The sequence below is a fragment of the Silurus meridionalis genome, chromosome 13 (genome assembly GCF_014805685.1).
Source record: "Silurus meridionalis isolate SWU-2019-XX chromosome 13, ASM1480568v1, whole genome shotgun sequence".
Lineage (NCBI taxonomy): Eukaryota > Metazoa > Chordata > Actinopteri > Siluriformes > Siluridae > Silurus > Silurus meridionalis.
Genome location: NC_060896.1, coordinates 24,458,203 through 24,476,831, shown reverse-complemented (window position 1 = coordinate 24,476,831; position 18,629 = coordinate 24,458,203). Strand labels below are relative to the sequence as shown.

At 37.9% G+C, this 18,629-nt stretch overlaps 2 protein-coding genes across 8 annotated transcripts in view; one reads left to right on the top strand and one right to left on the bottom strand.

The window, feature by feature from the left end:
* The window catches only part of abcc8b (ATP-binding cassette, sub-family C (CFTR/MRP), member 8b), a 30,791-nt gene extending 15,899 nt beyond the window's left edge, over window positions 1-14,892 (top strand). For all 4 annotated transcript variants that reach the window (XM_046863957.1, XM_046863956.1, XM_046863954.1 and 1 more), the window contains 18 exons: window positions 697-834; window positions 1,076-1,189; window positions 1,618-1,693; window positions 1,937-2,181; window positions 4,206-4,378; window positions 4,474-4,543; window positions 4,900-5,057; window positions 6,223-6,315; window positions 6,411-6,513; window positions 7,149-7,262; window positions 7,354-7,474; window positions 9,297-9,427; window positions 9,510-9,588; window positions 9,680-9,788; window positions 10,801-10,904; window positions 11,582-11,715; window positions 11,797-11,859; window positions 13,829-14,892. In XM_046863957.1, the coding sequence (XP_046719913.1) occupies window positions 697-834; window positions 1,076-1,189; window positions 1,618-1,693; window positions 1,937-2,181; window positions 4,206-4,378; window positions 4,474-4,543; window positions 4,900-5,057; window positions 6,223-6,315; window positions 6,411-6,513; window positions 7,149-7,262; window positions 7,354-7,474; window positions 9,297-9,427; window positions 9,510-9,588; window positions 9,680-9,788; window positions 10,801-10,904; window positions 11,582-11,715; window positions 11,797-11,859; window positions 13,829-13,966 (2,163 nt within the window). In that variant the 3' untranslated portion in view covers window positions 13,967-14,892. The remainder of the gene's footprint in view (window positions 1-696; window positions 835-1,075; window positions 1,190-1,617; window positions 1,694-1,936; window positions 2,182-4,205; window positions 4,379-4,473; window positions 4,544-4,899; window positions 5,058-6,222; window positions 6,316-6,410; window positions 6,514-7,148; window positions 7,263-7,353; window positions 7,475-9,296; window positions 9,428-9,509; window positions 9,589-9,679; window positions 9,789-10,800; window positions 10,905-11,581; window positions 11,716-11,796; window positions 11,860-13,828) is intronic.
* Window positions 14,224-18,629, bottom strand: part of mob2b (MOB kinase activator 2b) — a 42,818-nt gene continuing 38,412 nt past the window's right edge. For 2 of the 4 annotated variants that reach the window (XM_046863960.1, XM_046863959.1), the window contains exons 3-5: window positions 17,939-18,032; window positions 16,244-16,368; window positions 14,224-15,827 (exon numbers count right to left, since the gene is read on the bottom strand). In XM_046863960.1, the coding sequence (XP_046719916.1) occupies window positions 15,556-15,827; window positions 16,244-16,368; window positions 17,939-18,032 (491 nt within the window). In that variant the 3' untranslated portion in view covers window positions 14,224-15,555. The remainder of the gene's footprint in view (window positions 15,828-16,243; window positions 16,369-17,938; window positions 18,033-18,629) is intronic. The other 2 variants (XM_046863961.1, XM_046863958.1) reach the window with 2 other exon arrangements.

Sequence of the window (18,629 nt, the reverse complement as noted above, 5' to 3'; positions counted from 1 at the left end):
ACATCTATAGTCTATTATTAGACTTGGTGAACATGTTAACACATAGATGATAAAAACATAACCGTGGTTTTATTATAATCATCTTGTACGATATGACAAGAAATTATTCTTAAAAACACAGTAATCACACAATCTGTTTTTATTGTCAAGAAAATTGATAAACCAGCTACAGTATATGTTTTAGCCATCTGTGGATGGCAGATGGAGTGTAGTAATTGCCCCAAACAATCCCCACAAGTACTTATATAAACCTTTAAAGTTTCAAAGCAGCAAACTAAAATGTATGCATGTAGTAAAACAAAAGAAATGCTACAGAAAAAACAAGACCAAAGTTACAGTTTGCCCCGTATTAGACATGTGAAAAGTAAAAAAGTGGTTTAGAAAGTCACAAATTCTTTGAGATCTTGGTAGCAATGATTTTAGTTATTTTAGATAGTTATTGCCTTGCTGCTTAGTTTCCCATTTATATATAAATTATATTCCAGTTTAATTGTGAAGTGGGTGTGGCCAAAACTGGAAAAAACTAAGTAACAACATAAACCACATGCCCTGATCAGAGTGTATGCATATAAGTAAAAACCTCTCACTTGTTCACCTCATTTTTATATCTGTCTGGAAAAAGTATCCATTATTTCTGTATATTTTTTCACATTTTTTTAGTGTATACAAAGAGATAAAATAGTCTGTTACCTTTAGGATGACCCATTCTCAGCCCTGGACATCCACCTGAGTGACCACCTGATGCTGGAGGGAATTCTGAAGTTCCTCAGACAGGAGAAAAGGACTGTGGTGCTCGTGACACACAAACTGCAGTACTTACCACACGCAGACTGGGTGAGAACTACACATTAGCATACATACATTATTCACACAATATTCACTACTAGGTTTTGGTTGTTGACCATTACTTAAAAAAAGTAGTAAGCTAGTAGTGATTTCTTCCATTGTATGTTTTATTCCATTATATGATGTATAAAACATGTGTGCATTTATTACCATTTATAACAGCCAACTATGCTCCTCAATAAAAATGTGGGGACGTCATATTTTTTTATTTCCTTTCTAAACCCCAAAGATCATAGCCATGAAGGATGGAACAGTCCAGACACAAGGTACCTTAAAGGACATCCAGTGTTCCGAGCCTGAACTCTTTGAACACTGGAAAACTCTGATGAACAGACAAAACAAGGTGATGAAATGCAACTTTCCACCACTTTCTTAAGGTTGAGGTATGGGCTATTTTTTCTTCATAACAAGGATTTTATTAGGATTTTTTTTGTATATTTTTTTTTTCTATTTGATTGCTGCATAATGTAAGATTATGTTTAACAAAAAAAATAAATACTAAATCAAACACCCATCTTATTTGATTTGACCTTCTATTGGAACCATAAAAAAAACTTAACCATTTTTTCCCTTTATGAAAAGTTAAATAAAATTCCTTTAATATACAAATAATTTTTAAAGAACGCCAAATCTGAATACTGACTAAAATAAAATAAAATTAAATTAATTAATTAATTAAAGTAATTTTCCAGATTAATTTAAATCCCCTAGTTTCTGTAGGTCAGGTTTACTGAAAAAGGTTTCCAATGGAGTCTTTTTTTTCTCACACAGGAGAACGCTGTGGAGCTGAAGAGGAAGAGTTTCAGAAAGATGTATTCCAGAGACACTCTTGCCACAGAGGATGAAGGTAAAGTCTCAACAAGTGTCTTTAGATCAGGCATAACAAACAATATCCCCAGTCAAATAAAAACTAAATATATTAGATACAATAACCAATACTCTTTCATACCATCACTAAATAAAATGAATAATGAAAATGCAATGTAATCTGCAAATGATCTCAACAACTTCTTTGGTGTTATTTTAATTTCATTAAACCCCTGGAAAATGATAAAGTCACCAGCCTGACTGCAGTGTTTGCTCCCCACAGATGGTTCCCTATGTACAGACGAGGACAGCTTGACAGCCGAGTTGCGTCCGAGGAACACAATGCTATGGGGCTCACTGGGGACATATCTGCGAACAGCAGGCTTCCTACTGCTTCCACTGCTCATCTTGTCACAGCTCACCAAACACACGCTGATGCTGGCCATAGACTACTGGCTTGCCCACTGGACATCTCAGGCCATCACAGCTCATACTGACAGTACAGAGAGAAACTGTACATCTGGACAGGTCAGGACAATCAATGTCTATCAAGGTTTTTTAGTCAAACAGGTCAAGTTAAACCACTTGTACATGAATATCTTGTTGTTTTGGGTTTCTTTGGAATAGTGTTAAATCCATGCGAGTGTCACAATGTCACATCATTTACTTAGTGGGATTTTTTTCTTTCATTAAATTTTACCAAGTCAAGTAGCTTTATTGTCATTTCAACCATACAGTACATTCGAAAATATTCACAGCGCTTTACTTTTATAGTCACTTAAGGACTTTCTCTACTTAATGTCAACAGTCTGCTACACTCAGGACTACGGTTTGCATTTGATCACCATCAGTGCAAACCTCAACATCATTTAACTGTAATTAATGGACATTCGGTGAAACCCAGATGAAATCGGTTTCCCCCTTTTAAGTCTGGTTCCTCTCGAGGTTTCTCCCTTATGCCATCTCAGGAAGTTTTTCCTTGCCACAGTCTCCACCAGCTCACTTATTAGGGACAAAAATTATTATTAATTCTTTCTTACCACATTATCTGTGTAAAGCTGCTTTGCGACAATGTCCATTGTTAAAATATACTGTACAAATAAAAACAAATAAAATTGACTATTACTACATTTTGTTATGTTACAGCCTTATACCAAAATTCATTACATTCATAATTTTCCTCAAAATTCAACAAGCAATGCTCCATAATGACAATGTGAAAGAAGGGTTTAGGTTTTGATTGCCACTTATGTAGTTTATCATAAGATGTGTAGCAACAAAACAATAACAGACTAACTAGTCTATTTGGATTGTAGTTTAATTGAGGTGATGTCATGAAGATTTTCTGTGATTGTACTGAACAGGTCCTGAGCTGAGTTAATTAAGGGGAAACTCCAGTGCAGCTTAAAAAGCTAATATAAAAGACATATATTATAAGGATATATATATATATATATATATATATATATATATATATATATATATATATATATATATATATATATATATATGTTGTATGTGTTTTATGGCTACAATTAGCCAAGGATTTGGTTATTGGTTCTGGGAGTTTAATAAATTGTGCACAAGGACGTGTATTTATTTTTTTGCATTTAGGGTGATATTTATACATGAAATGGGGCTTGAAGAAATGCATCCAAATTTGTGGACTGCTCTGAGAATATGTCTTACTCATCTAGTGATGGTAGCTGAAGCAGAAAGGAGCTTTCTAAAACTGAAACTTATTAACATCATTATATGAAAAGATTGATGTGCTAAGAGTAACATTAGAGTCTGAGTTGATTAAGTCTTGTGATAAAAATGATAATAAGACATTAGAGCCATAATAAATCATTGTAATTGGACACTTGAAGGCAACTACTTTTGTACTTTACTCAAGTGAAAGTTTAAAGGGACACTTTTACTTTTACTGGAGTCATATTTTACCTACTGTATCTCTAGTTTTACTTAAGGTCATGCTTTATGTACTTTGTCCACCACTGCAGATGTCAGGATGGTGAAGAGTGTGTGTGAGGGGTGTGTGGGGTTGTCCATAATTCTGTTGGATTTGGTGTAAAAATGTCCATGATAGAAGGGAGAGAGGCTCCAATGATCTTCTCAGCTTTCTGCTCTATCCACTGTAGAGTCTTGCAATCCGAGGTGGTGCAATTCCCAAACCGGGTAGTGATTCAGCTGCTCATAAATTAGATCAGAATAAGCTGAGGAGCAAAACATCAAAATAATAAAAACCTAGTCAACGCATTAACAGTGATCCTAGGATGTACACATATGTTGTTTTAAAAATAGCATACATTTCATATGGGGCTAATAGATTTAGATGAACAGAAACTGCATATCTAAACTTTTAGAAACTATCACACAAAAGCCTATAGTAAGTCTGTTTGACTGAGGCAAGTGTGTGACACTTCAGATGTGCAAATGTTTATAATGCTAAACTATGACTTACAAGATTTAAGCACTAATGCTAACTATAAAGGTGCCATATTTTTTTTTGCTGAAATATTATAATTCTCTCTGTCTTTTTCTCTCTCTAGTCCCAAGACAAAGTGCTGAGTCATCCTTTGTATCTGCAAGTGTTTTGTGTCCTGTGTTTTCTGTGTATTGTCTTATGTTTGGTCACCTCTGTGGCCGTGGAGTGGACAGGTCTCCGGGTAGCTCAGGAACTCCACTCCAGTCTACTCCGTATCATAATCATCGCTCCAATGAGGTATTAAATTCCCTAAAGGACTATGTTGTTACTGCTACAGTGCTGAGGAATGATTTAATGATTAAATACAAAATTCTGTGGATTTTACATTTCAGGCTGTTTGAGACGACACCTCTTGGGAATATTCTGAACCGATTCTCAGGTGACATCAACATTATTGATCAGGTAATTAGTGTCTAAGGTAATTAAACATTAAAACATTTCAAACCAAAAATAAACTTCAATAAAAATTTAATTATAAAGAACTAATAATAACAATAATCTATCTATGGCTATTTTCTCATTTATTTTCTCATTAGTGTACTTTCCCAAGAGATTCTTGTTATCACTTTAAAACACTCTGTCCATCACAGCATCTTGATTTTTATACTTTGACAAAAATCAATATGCCATATAATCAAGATACTTCACAAAATATAAACTTCTGTCTGGAGGACAAAAGGATTGCATTTGCATTGAAGAATTTTGGAGTACGTCCTTAAAATTCCCTACACTAACAAACTGAATTGAATTACACCTAGCACATCCCGGTTACCATGGAGTGTTTGAGTCGCTCCACTCTACTGTGTGTGTCGGCGGTGGGTATCATATCCTTCATCACTCCAGTCTTCCTCATCGCTCTGCTTCCACTGGCCATCATCTGCTATTTTATTCAGAAGTACTTTCGGGTGGCATCCAGGTGAGTTCTGCACTGGCATTTCAACACATTACCAGTTCTTGATTTTATGATAGGAGTCAAAATTTGAATTTGAACTTAAGTGTGTTTATTTTTGTGAGGTCACTAAATATTGTCTGCATTTATAAAAATAGGGTTAGTAAAACAGAGCCATCTAAAAGTTTTGGATAAAAGTTTTATTGTGGTTGCTAATAAAATGGTGGGCCCCATTTACAGTGTGAAGCTGCTGAATTGCAGCGTTCAAGTCAAACTGGGACTTGCTAGCATGCTAGTGTAGCGTGACTAGTGGCTAGTGGCTAGTGTGTCTTATTACTGATAGGTGGGGCACATGTTACGGATCAGTCCAGAAAGGAACAAAGGTGGTGTTGAAGTTCCGTGTGGACAAAGGCGTAAAAAGCCACTGATATCTACAGAATACTTGAAGCACAGTACAGTGATGATACGCTTAGCCCCAGAAAGACATTTAAATGGTGTAAATGTTAAAAATGGCAGTACACCCATCAGTGGCGATCCCGGTCATGACGGTTTCCAGCACACAGTAGTCATTCCTGTGAACATTCAGCATGTGAAACCCCCGATCAGGATAATCAACAAGTTCCTCAGAGGTCAGCATTTCAGAACTAGCGACGAAGTGAAGAAGGATGTCCTAGGATGGTTCAGGCGTACAGACAAAACCTTCAATGGCGAATCTTTCCAGGCATTTGTTAAACACTTGGATAAGTGTATAGAAGCGTGCATGCTACAAACCTTCTGAGTTTGTGTAAAATTGAATAGAATTTACACAAGTGTAAAAACTGTTCAGCTTCAAATAATTTTCAATTTGGCTGCTGTTAATTAATGACCAAGTCGCTGGAAACAAATCTATAGAAGAAGATAAATAAACTTAGCCATTCACATTGGAAATAAGAAATGCCACTATCTGAAATTAGGAAAAAACAATAGCTGACACACTGCAGTGGCTAAGCTGCATTACTCTAAGATTTATTGAATCTCTATTTGCAGATTCTTTGAACAGTTGTGCTATTTGTTTTTTTTTTTTTCATATCTCTATAATCTTTGCCTTTTATGGATGTTGATATGGACGTGTTAGTATACAATAAATTAACGGGATTATATACGCAGTTTCTAGAAACAGTATTGAGTGTGTGTGTGTGTGTGTGTTTTGCAGGGATTTGCAACAGTTAGAGAACAATACCCAGATCCCCCTGCTGTCCCACTACTCAGAGACTATAGAGGGTCTCACCACCATCAGAGCCTTTAGGTACACTATCCACACACATACAGATGATAAAAAATAATATGAGTATTTTCATAGTTATTAAAATGAAAAATGACTTTGTTTGTGTTTGCTTGCAGACATGAGCAAAAATTTAAGAAGAGACTTCTGGAATGCACAGATGCCAATAACATTGCTTCGCTCTTTCTCACAGCAGCCAATCGCTGGCTCGAAGTTCGCATGGTAAATTCAATCAAAGACATACACCAATAGAAAAGCATTATATCACACTACAGCTGTTTAATATGGATATACGATGACTTTTTGACTATACAGTGGCTTATTTTGCATATTGCTCAATTCGATGTCACAAATAAATCATTTCCTTAACAAAAAGAAGAGAAAGAAAAGAAATACTAACCGCTACAAGACTATATTTATATATTATGTCTATATTTTTTCTTAGTGTTTTTCTCCATTTTGGTCAATTACATTAGCTACAGTACCTGTTTTTTTGCTTTCAACAACAGTTTCTAGTTGAGGAGGGTGGAGTTTAACACGTGCTTCTTCCAATGGATTTTGTTCATGAGTTACGGACTTACATGATAGGATAGTGTTCCTGTGATTGACAGGGAAGAGAGACTATAAAGTCGATCCCACCCAGAAAACATAGTAAACTTTGCTCTCTTGGATTGTCGTTCACAGATAGCTCTGACATATACACTATTTTAATTCCCAATGTCCAGTTGGATTTTAATGGCAGAAGCATATATTTACTAAAAACAGTAATGAAAGAACTAAAGATTGTAGATATGTAGAAATCCAAGATACTTCTCATGCCATGACTCTAGTAATAGTATTAAATCTTGTCTCATCAGGAGTACATTGGGGCATTTGTGGTGCTCATTGCAGCTGTGGCATCTATCAGCAGTGCCCTGTATAGTCAGCTCTCAGCTGGATTAGTGGGTCTGGGCCTCACCTATGCTCTCATGGTAAAACCTGTCCATCCTTTTTATCAAATATCATACTTTTACATTATTACATAGCTTTCTGTTCTGTAACTCTGTATCTGATATACTCCAGGTGTCTAATTACCTGAACTGGATGGTGCGTAACCTGGCTGATATGGAGGTACAGCTCGGGTGTGTGAAGAGGATCAGCAGGCTGCTCAACACAGAGCCAGAGAACTACAATGGAGAAATGAGTGCGTGGATGGTGAAATGAGCATTGTACATTGTGCTAAAAGTATTCACCCTATTGAACTTTTTCAAATTTTGTGAAAAGACCTGAATCAGCTAAAAACTTGTCTGTCTCCTGTTCGGCTGGATGGTAGTGCCAGTGGTCAACACTGTTTTTCTCCATAGCCAAATCTATGAATCCTAAATAGATATTTCTTAATGCTGCCATGTAAAAAAATCTAAACATTAAAAAAAGCCATAGCTGAGAAATGCTTGTAGTGCATTTTAAAAAAAGACTTTATGACTTCTAGCATTTCTGCATCGCAGTCCAACCATCCTGGAGATCTACAGTACTTTCCAACATATGGCTTCATTTGAAATCTAAGGAGAAAAATTTCTATCTATGATTGACTTATTCATTGTTTTGTTTATCTACTACTATACTATACACACTTATAAATATGTGTGTGTGTGTGTGTGTGTGTGTGTAGTAGGTTTTAATGCAAATTAATTTAATTTTAAAATGAATTAATATTAATTTGAAAATAAATACATTTATTAAACTAATTATATTAAGGCATCACTATTTATGTGTGACCATTTTTATTAAAAATGTAAATAAATAAATAAAATACATAAAAGAGGCAAAAATACAATCTTCAGCGAAACACATTTATTCACAATGCCCTTAATTTACTCAGAGATTAAAAAAATAAAAAAATAAACTCTACCGGAATTTTTTTTTTTCATTATTAAAAATTTGTTTGACTGACAAAGTAACACTAAGTATAAAAAAGGGCCAAAATCCACCATGATGCACAAATCTGGCAATTAAAACCATCCGTGTGGAAACATATCAAAAGTTCCCTTTGGTGTACTGATGATTTACATTATTTAAAACACCATAATTACTTTAAAACATTTACAAGAATATTTGTCTTCATGCTCTATGTTGAGTTTGGTTTCACTAATAATAAACACATTTGTATATTGTTGATTATGTGACTGGTCTGCACCTTCACTCTGTTGTGTTGGCGAATGAACGAGAACGGACAACAAAGACTCCTCTGGACACGTTTTATATAAGAAATAAAACTGGAACGCAGCCGGAACCAGGACATAATTCTTAAAGGCGCTATTTACTATATTTAACAATTAACATAAACCTATAAAAATATGACATCTCAATATCAATTAATATCAAAAGAATAATTTTCAGAGTGTAAAATAATTAAACAAATATAAAATAATTAATAACAAAGGTAGAGATGTTTGTAAAAGTAATATATTATCTACATCTGTTAAAATTTGTTTGTGTATTAACAACTTGAACAATATTAATTTAAGGTACTGTACATTTAGAAAAGATAAAAATGTGCGACCTGTTTGTGGGGGGCACCTGTTAGTAGCAAGTGAACCTTAAGTTGGTGTTAAAAGCAGGAAAAATGGGCAAGTGTAAGGATTGTGTGAATTTGACAAGGGCCAAATTGTGATGGCTAGAAGACTGGGTCAGAGCATCTCCAAAACTGCAGCTCTTGTGGGCTGTTTCTGTTCTGCAGTAGTCAGTATCTATTAAAAGTGGTACAAGGATAAAACTGTGGTGGTGAACCGGCGACAGGGTCATGGTCCACTGAGGCTCATTGATGGACGTGGGGTCGAAGGCTGGACCGTGTGGTCCGATCCAACAGATGAGCTCCTGTAGCATAAACTGCTAAAGAAGTTAATGCTGTTAATGCTCAATGGGTCAGAACTGTTTTGGCAGCAAAAGGGGGAGCCAACTGATTAATCTTACAAGGTGCAATGCACAAAGAACTCATTACTGATTATGTGTTTATTTTGATGTTCCAGCTCCAGCTCAAGTTCCAGCAGGTTGGCCCAAATATGGTGAGATCCAAATCAAGAACCTTAGTGTAAGATACGATAGCAGCTTGAAGCCCATCCTGAAGCGAGTCAATGCTCACATCAAACCTGGACAAAAGGCAACACCATCTTAACCCGTTCATGAGATTTTTTTACAAGACATTCCCAAAAAATATGTTTTAGAACTTTGTATTCTTACAGGTGGGGATATGTGGACGAACAGGAAGTGGAAAGTCTTCCTTCTCCTTGGCTCTTTTCCGAATGGTAGACACATGCGAGGGTAATAATAATAAAAAAAGATCCATATTTCTCAGTATTGCACTTGAATTGTCATTTTTTACGTTTGGTGACATTCTGTTTTCTTTTTTAAGGCCGAATTATTATCGATGGCATTGATATTGCTAAACTGCCCCTTCAAACCCTGCGCTCAAAGTTTTCCATCATTCTTCAAGACCCATTTTTATTCAGTGGAACAATTCGGTAAGCCTTACTTCTTCCTCTTCTTTCAGCTTCTCCAATTAGGGGTCACCACAGCAGATCATCCGTCTCCATACCCCCCTGTCCTCTACATCTGCTCTTTCAAACCAACTTCCTGCATGTCTTCCCTTACCACATCTATAAACCTTCCTTCTTGGACTTCCTCTTTTTCTCCTTCCTGGTGGCTCCACCCTCAGCATTCTCCTACCGATATACCCCATGTCCCTCCTCTGCACATGTCCAAGCCATCTCGATCAGATCACTCTGTTCCCAAAACGTCCTACATGCGCTGTCCCTTTAATAAACTCGTTTCTAATCCCGTCCATTCTCATCACTCCCAACGAAAACCTCAACATCTTCAGCTCTGCTACCTCCAGCTCCACCTCCTGTCTTTTACTCATTGCCACTGTCTCTAAACCATACAACATCGCAGTTCTCACCAAAGTCCTATAAACGTTCCCTTTGACTCATGCAGATACCATGTTATCACAAATAACACCACCCCTTCACTCTTTCCTTCACTTCTCTAACACACTCTCCATTACTTTGCACTGTTGACCACAGGTACCTGAACTACTCCACCTTCTCCACCTCTTCTCCCTGCAACCGCACCACTCCACTGCCCCCCCTCCCTTATTCACACACATGTACTCTGTCTTACTCCTACTGACTTTTATTCCCCTTCTCTCCAGCGCATACCTTCACCTCTCCAGGCTCTTCTCAACCTGCTCACTACTCTCACCACAAATCACAATATCATCCGCAAACATCATAGTCCATGGAGACAGAAAAGGGCTCAGAGCTGATCCTTGATGCAGTCCAACTTCCACCTGTCGTTCTGTCGTTACTACAATGTCACTGAATACTGGAAACTCCTTTTTGTTTTGCTAAAGAAAGACAACAGTATTAGAGCTAGTTCATTATCCCATAGAAATCCTTTAGAAATAATCCCATAGAAAACTGGAACAATTTGTCCATGAATGCTCTTCTACAAATTTTTTGGGTTTCGTTTTAGATTCAATTTGGATCCAGAGAGAATGGCCACTGATCGGATGCTATGGGAAGCCCTGGATATTGCTCAGCTCACACCAGTGGTGGAAGCTTTACCTGGAGGACTAGGTGGGAACTTCTTGTTCTTTGCTCATTTCCTTTCTTCTCAGCTATTCACTTTGAAGATTAACTTTAAGGTTTTCTTGTCAAGGAAAGGAAAAAAAATCTAAGGACAAATCAAAGGACCAAACTTAATGCCATATTAGACAACCTTTCTTACTGAAGCATCACTTAAAGCGATCTACATTAGTTCACTTATTGATGTTCATAATGTCCACCTGGATAACTCTTTTAAACCTTCTACAGAACACCAATCAATCCTACACACTTCATGGCATTATTCATTGGATTTTAGGTGTTTTTTTTTTTTTTTCATGGAAAACATTCATACTGGCAGTCCTGATTGATTAATTTAATAATGAGGCATTATAATAAATATGAGCATTTAATTATTCTATTCTATTTTATAATATATTTTATTTAGGGACTACATTTGATCAGATTGTATAATTATCATAGACAATTTGCATTATAATTCATAATTGTTTTGCATTATAATCCAGAAATATACATTTAGTTTTTTTTTAATCACAATTAATCCATTGTTTACTGTAAATAAATTGTATTTTTCGTGTAGATATTTCCAACTTGATCAATTGATCTAATTGTGTCTAATGTTTTGAATTTGTAATAAAGTTTTGAGCCACGTAATAAAGGTCAATAAGGTTGTCCTGTCTGCAATTTAGAAGCCATGGTGACTGAGGGGGGAGAAAACTTTAGTCAGGGGCAGCGGCAGCTCTTCTGTCTGGCCCGAGCGTTTGTGAGGAAGAGCAGCATCCTCATCATGGATGAAGCCACAGCGTCTATTGACATGGCCACTGTAAGTGATCATATACACAATAAATATTTTAAAAAACGTAAAAAATAGTGCACTAACCCTCAACACCTATGTTCTGACCAGGAGAGCATTCTACAAAAAGTCGTTATGACTGCTTTTGCAGATCGGACGGTTGTAAATATTGCTGTAAGTACCACCACACTCAACTCAAACTAAGAATATGTCCAACAATTTTTTTTTTTTCAATTGCTTTGGAGCATTTCTCAGATCAGAAATAAAATTCTCAAAACTACTTGTTCAACCTCCATATCACAATAGCATTTCTTGTTGCTTTGTTCAAATTTCTAATGCTTTTGTGCATTCATTTAATCGATTGTGTACAAGTGTTTCCTGTTTCCTACATTATCAGCTGTTTATGTCATGTTGATCGAAATATGTTCTACTGGTTTCACCTGAATATCCTCAACCCCAAATCATCTCGGCAAAATATCATTGAATGCAAAATAGTTAAACCAGATGTTATAAGCTGTCAGGGTTAAATTTGATTACTTTTTTTATGTCTTGAATTGATGAATTGTGCAGATGAATCTTGAACGTCACTAATTTAGAGGAGTGTACAGCAGATCAACCAATGATCGACTACTTTTCTAATATAGATCGATAGTGAAGCCCGTGAACCTTCAATCGGCGAGTGTATACAGACAGAGCAAAACACAGAATTATATGGATGAACAACCAAGAAACCAACGCACACTAATACGGTACAGTACCGTAAAAAAGTGTGAATCCTGTCCAGTTTCTTGCATTGGATATAAATCAAATATGCAATCAAATAAATACATTTGTGCTGGTAAAATTCATAGATGCCGTACAGAAGAAATTCAGCCTTGTGCATTTTAAATCACTGCAATCCAAACCGTAGTTTATATCAGTAAATACTAAAACTGTGCACCGTCATACTGATAACATGACTAAACACTTTGACGATCTTGTTTGTGAACAATGACAAAAGGACTTATTCTGATGATATACAAATACAGTGGAACCCGGTTATGTCGCCGCCCTAGGGGTTGCCAAAAAGCGTCGAGATAACCGATGATTGAGACAAACGAAAACCAATATGATGGCAATATATTAACGTGCTTGAAATTTCTTTATGTACATGATGTGCGTTATTAAATGAGAATGTGCATGCACGTGTTTTTGGAGGTTTTTTTACACAACAGCGTTGCTGTGATTTGTTTGATGAAGGCATGCTATAAAAATGTACATACATGTTTGTTAACAACAAAAGGCATATGTGCACCAACTAACAGCAGAGATTTACCAGTATACAATACAATCCACCGTCGATTCTCAAAACAAACCTTTATTATATTCTCCAACATTATAAACAAAAAGATCGCTCACAAAATCACAAAAAACTTGCGGGGTGTAGTTCGTTTTTACAAAAAGCTAACCAGTGTCAAAATTAAATTCTCGAGTCATTTCACTCTGACACACAGCTCTGAAAAGTTTCCTACACCTGTAGCATCTGTAAGGCTTGATTTTTCCGCCACTCCCGCGAGTTTTTCTGCGGCTGCACAGTGCTGTCTCACTACCGTATTTTCGCGTATATAAAGTTTTTTATAGAACGTTTTACATACAGAGGGTTGGCGAGTTAACCGAGGTCGAGATAAGTGGGTTCCACTGTACTTACTTTTGAAAGATTTTAAGAAAAGTACAAAATCCAATGTGTTGTCTTGTTTGTACAAATTGTTTTCAGAATGCACTTCCAGGTTTCCCAAAATTAAGGATGATTCAAGAAATGCTCCAAAGCAGCAGAGAAAAACTGTGTTTAGAAAATCAAATATTCAGTCATCTGTGAGGAGTTAATTACTGAAGAATCAATCAATTAGTCAAGAATCTAAGGATTCGGAAATGTATTCTAAAAATGTGTTAGTTAAAGAATTAACCTTGGAAAAGATCTAACAGAAATGCAATGCTCCTGCATTCAAAGACGTCCTATACAATTGTGTGCCTCCAACTTTGTAAATACAGTTTGGGGAAGAACCACATACGGCTGGAAAAGTCACGTGTTGCAATACTTTTGCATAGAAAGTGTATTGAAGTGCTAAATTAAATTGAATGTAATATTTATTGTATCACGCTGCAGCATCGTGTGCACACCATCTTGGGCTCTGATGTGGTCATCGTGATGAAGCGTGGAACCATTCTGGAATACGACAGGCCCGACGTCCTGCTGGAGCAGAAAGACAGCGTCTTCTATTCTTTCGTCAGAGCGGACAAGTGAGAAATGTGACGAGGAAAGTGCTTTTTCGGGAAAGACAACCAATAATGGATCGAACATCACAAAGAATTCCACAGAATTCATTTTTCTGTTGAAGAACTCTTTCATCATTATTCCTCCGCCGGGACAATCTGCCAGGAAATGATGCGAACAACACAGGAAGTAGTGACATTTTAAATATTTTATTAGGGTATAATTTTTGCAGAGCTTAAAATATTAAATCGCTTTTAACTTAGGTATTATTAAAATACATAAAAATGAAAGACAGAATCGTGTCCTGAAAAAAAAAAAAGCCAAAACTAAAGCAAATGGGGAACAAAATGATAAATAAATAAAAATGAACAACATCCAACCCTCTAATAAGAGAAGTTCAACTGAACTCTCTGAACAGTGATGAAGGGAGGACATTAAAATATCTTTCTTTGTCTCTTTCATGGTTACATACATCGATTTTTTTCCCCTTTCGTTCTCTCTCTCTCTCTCTCGCATTCATTCACTCTGGATAATTTTTCTCATACAGTTAAATACAAAGACTATTTTTTTACATTCTTTTGCCACTTTTCCGTTTCGAAAGTGTCCTTGCAAAGCGAGCCTGGGCCGATACGTCGGATCGGATATGATTTCAATCGAATTGTTCCCTTAGACTTTATTTTTTTTTTTCTTTAAAGTGAACATGAAATTGGGGGGGGATTCTGATGTACTTTTCTATGGGATATGGAACAATCAAATGTAGCAGACAGAATGTCTTTGTCATTGTGCCTCGTAATGGAAAAAGCACAACGAAGCGAGGCTTTCGGACTGGTGCCGCTCTCTAGGTGGATCCAATCGGCCGCCTGTGATATGCTCCGGTGCTGAGAGGGGCATAAGTGGGGGTCTGTCTAAATTGCCTAGTATATTGGGGGGAGGAAAGAAAGAAAAAAGAGGAAAAATTAAAAAGTGCAGCCATTGTGTAAGATGCTGGGTTAATGAGCATCTTGGGGTGGAAAGTAGTCAGATGTACTGTAAAGGATTATGGGTAAACAGTCTGATCCTGAAGGGCTAAATTTCACACTCATTATACCTCCAAGATATAAAAAAACAAAACAAAACAAAAAAACAAACAATAACTCCACCTATATGACTAAGAAGACCGAGCAGGATTTACGGTCCCGTCTTCTTAAACTGTACAGAAAAGCAGTGCCTCTAGTATCTTCCTGACATCTTTTCGTTCTAATGGGGATGTCAAGAGGAATATACAAACCAAAACAATTGTCACGTACTCCCAACCCAACCTCATAGTACATGGGCATGAGAAAACCAAACCGACAAAAAACAAACAAAAAACAAAACAAAAAAAAACACAAATAAAAATATCGAATGACCAGAAGGTGAAAAGTGAATGCTTCCTGGTTAAAGGGCTCGCAGTACAGTAAAGCCTCCGGCAAGGGGAGGCGGTGGGATGGGATTGGGGTGAGTGCTGCACCCGCAGTCCAGGCCGACCCATCCTGACCGGTTGTAAAAAAGAGAGCGAAGTTTGCGGGAGGTGAATGGGCGGGTCCTTCTTGTCCTCCCTAGAGCATAGAGGGAGGGGGAGGGGGGAACAAGTGCGAGCCTCATCTCTCTGTTACGTGGTTCTGTGGAGGAGGGGGCAAGGGCGTGCACAGGGCCTCGGTCAGGTCGTCCATTATTGACGTCTCCTTGGGGTCCATCAGGTTGAATTCTCGTATAAAGACGATGAAGTGCGTGTAGAGCGTGTTTAAGTGTCCGTGCAGCTCCATGGCCACCGTCTCCTTGTAGTGAGCCCAGAAGATGTGCGACAACACGTGGAACAGGTAGCGGCAGATCTTCTTCACCAGCGAATCGAAGGCGTTCGGGAACTCTTTGCCTGAAAAAACATGGAGCAAAAGTTAAGCAGTGGATATGTAGCCTATATATTCTTTATTGGAGCATGTGGACAGGTTCGATCAGAAAAATGCTTTAGAGTAAATGATGTTTTACAACACATGAACTACAGGAACTCGAGATCTAGTAGCAACTAGAATGTCTCTATAATCACTCTGTCCTATTTTCATTTATCAACTTTAGTTCATTTAATATGAATTAGCATGATTGAGGTACAGCACGCATCAAAATAAACAGCATGCAGTGTCAGTGATTCACCTCTAGAGGCCGCTCTCATTCTGCACAATGACAGCTGACCTCAGCCGCTCTAAATACTTGCGCCTGAATTTGCAGAAGCGGAAGCTTAAACACAATGTGTCCATGTGGCACCACTAGGTGGCGGTAGAAGCTTGCACTCACCATACTTAGTGGGAAAGATGTCCTCATCGGTGACAAGTTTCTGGACCGAGCTCATGACGAAGTCTACGTACTGCGGCGCTGTGCATTTTGTCTTCTTCCCTTTCTCATCATACCAGTAGTACGTCCTGAAAAACAGCGAAAAAAATACAGGCTTGATATCGGATCATGCTAAAACAGTTCCTTTACTTTGTACAACCCTACAGCAAAGACGCTGCAAATCGTCTCATATTACAGGAAAACATGATCTGACAAGTTCATAATCCGCCACGTCGGTGGATCATTAACGAACCAATGTAGCGTGAAGCCAAGTGTGTGTTTGATCAGCCTCTGCTTTTCTTCTTGCAGTTTATCTCCTGGCAGGTGACCCACTAACAGTGTAAAAGCAGCTGCGAGGGTTTTGGGCGTCACCTTCGCAAACAAAGAGGCTTCTGTATCAGTCGGCAAAAATATAAAAAACTAAATGTTACAATATCTAAAATAATGTAATGCACACTGACCAGGCGCATAACATTATGAGCAGTGAAGTGAATAACACTGATTATCTCTTCATCATGGCCTGTGTTAATGGGTGGGACGTTTTAGGCAGCAAGTGAACATTTTGTTCTCAAAGTTGACGTGTTAGAAGCAGGAAAAATGAGCAAGTGTAAGGATTTGAGCGAGTTTAACAAAGGGCCACGTTGTGACGTCTAGACGTCTGGGTCAGAGCATCTCCAAAACTGTAGCTCTTGTGGGATATTCCTGGTCTTCAGTAGTCAGAATCTATCAAAAGTGGTCCAAGGAAGTGGTGAACCGGCGACAGGGTCGTGAGCGGCCGAGGATCACTGATGCGTGTGGGGAGCAAAGGCTGACCCGTGTGGTCCGATCTAACAGACGAGCTCCTGTAGCTCAAATTCAAAGAAGTAAAGGGTGTTAATGTTTGACAGCTCACGACTGTTTTGGCAGCAAACAGGGGACCAACACGATATTAAGTGGGTGGTCATAATATTATGCCTGAACAATATATACAATAATATTTTTTAGCATGATTTTCAGTACCAATAGTATTCTGCAGTGGGTCATGGCTTTTTATTCCAACTTGTGTATGAATAAATAATATCTGCAGTATCTCGTTTGTGTTGGTTTGTGCCTGTCTGTCCCCATGTACACTGCACTGGCAAAAGTTTGTGGACACCTGGAGTGTGCTTGTGGAGTAAAATCAGGTAGTGCTTCAAGTTAATTCATTCCAAAGGTATTCAATAGGATTTAGGTCAGAGCTCTACAGAAGGCCATTCGAGAACTTCCATTCCAGCCCATGTAAATCACCTATCTGCATGTAGTTTGCTTTGTGCTACCACATCCAAACACATTTTATACAATTGTAAAACTACAATTCTGTGGTAACATTTTGGGAAAGGACCACATGTGACTGAAAAACTCAAGTGTCCCAGTGGTTTTGTCCATTTTATGTATATGATTTGTCTTTGATTTGTCTGCTAATCTCCTCGTTCCATCTTCAATCGGCAAGCTAACACTTCACACTTTACACTCTGCCTCTGAGGTGAAGCATGCTGATAGGGCAAAGGGTGACCCCAAGGCCAAGGTCGTGACTTTGAACAGTCACCCGCTATAGAGCGAGTGTCCGGTTGCCAGAGTGGCCGCGGGATCAATAAGTTATGGTGAAGTGAGAGTGAATAATGCAGGAGCGAGCGTTCTTACGTGTTGCAGGCCGACATGACGGGACACGTGTCGCCTGTGCAGAACTCGGACACCGTGCTGTACTGCAAGTTGATTAGATTGAAGAACGTCGTGGCTGTGGGGGGAGAAAAGGAGGACAGTTTTAAAAGTCGGTAATGTAAATGTTTTTGTAGGTCTGGATAAACGGCCATCTAATATAAATCGCCAAGCACATTCATGGGATTAATCTGCAAAATACTCGAATTTAATGCATAAAAGCAACAATTTGCAGGCTACCAAAAATATCTATGGTGTCACACGCTTTGACTTTAATACACATCTGCCTTAGGTTCTAAGTCCAAATTAAACGTTTAAAGAAAACCTCTGAAAGGATTCCAGGATAATTACCACCCTGTAGCTGATACACGCTATAAACCGCCCAATGGGCGTGGACTAACTGCCCCCATTACCCATAATGAGCTCTAATAGAGACGTTGATTTAATCTTGTTGAAAAACATTCGCCTTCCCAAAAATATGCCCCTGTTTAATGTTTCGGCTCTAATGAAAGATCTGCCAGATAGATAAAAAAAAAATCACGGGAAATGCAAACAATGGTCAGCGTTCTCTCGTTGCCGGAATGCTAACCGAAGTTCGGGCTTTCGTCGACGTACATTACATAAGCCTGAAATAATGTGCAGGTTTTTCCTGTGATGGACAAAAAAAAAAAAAAAC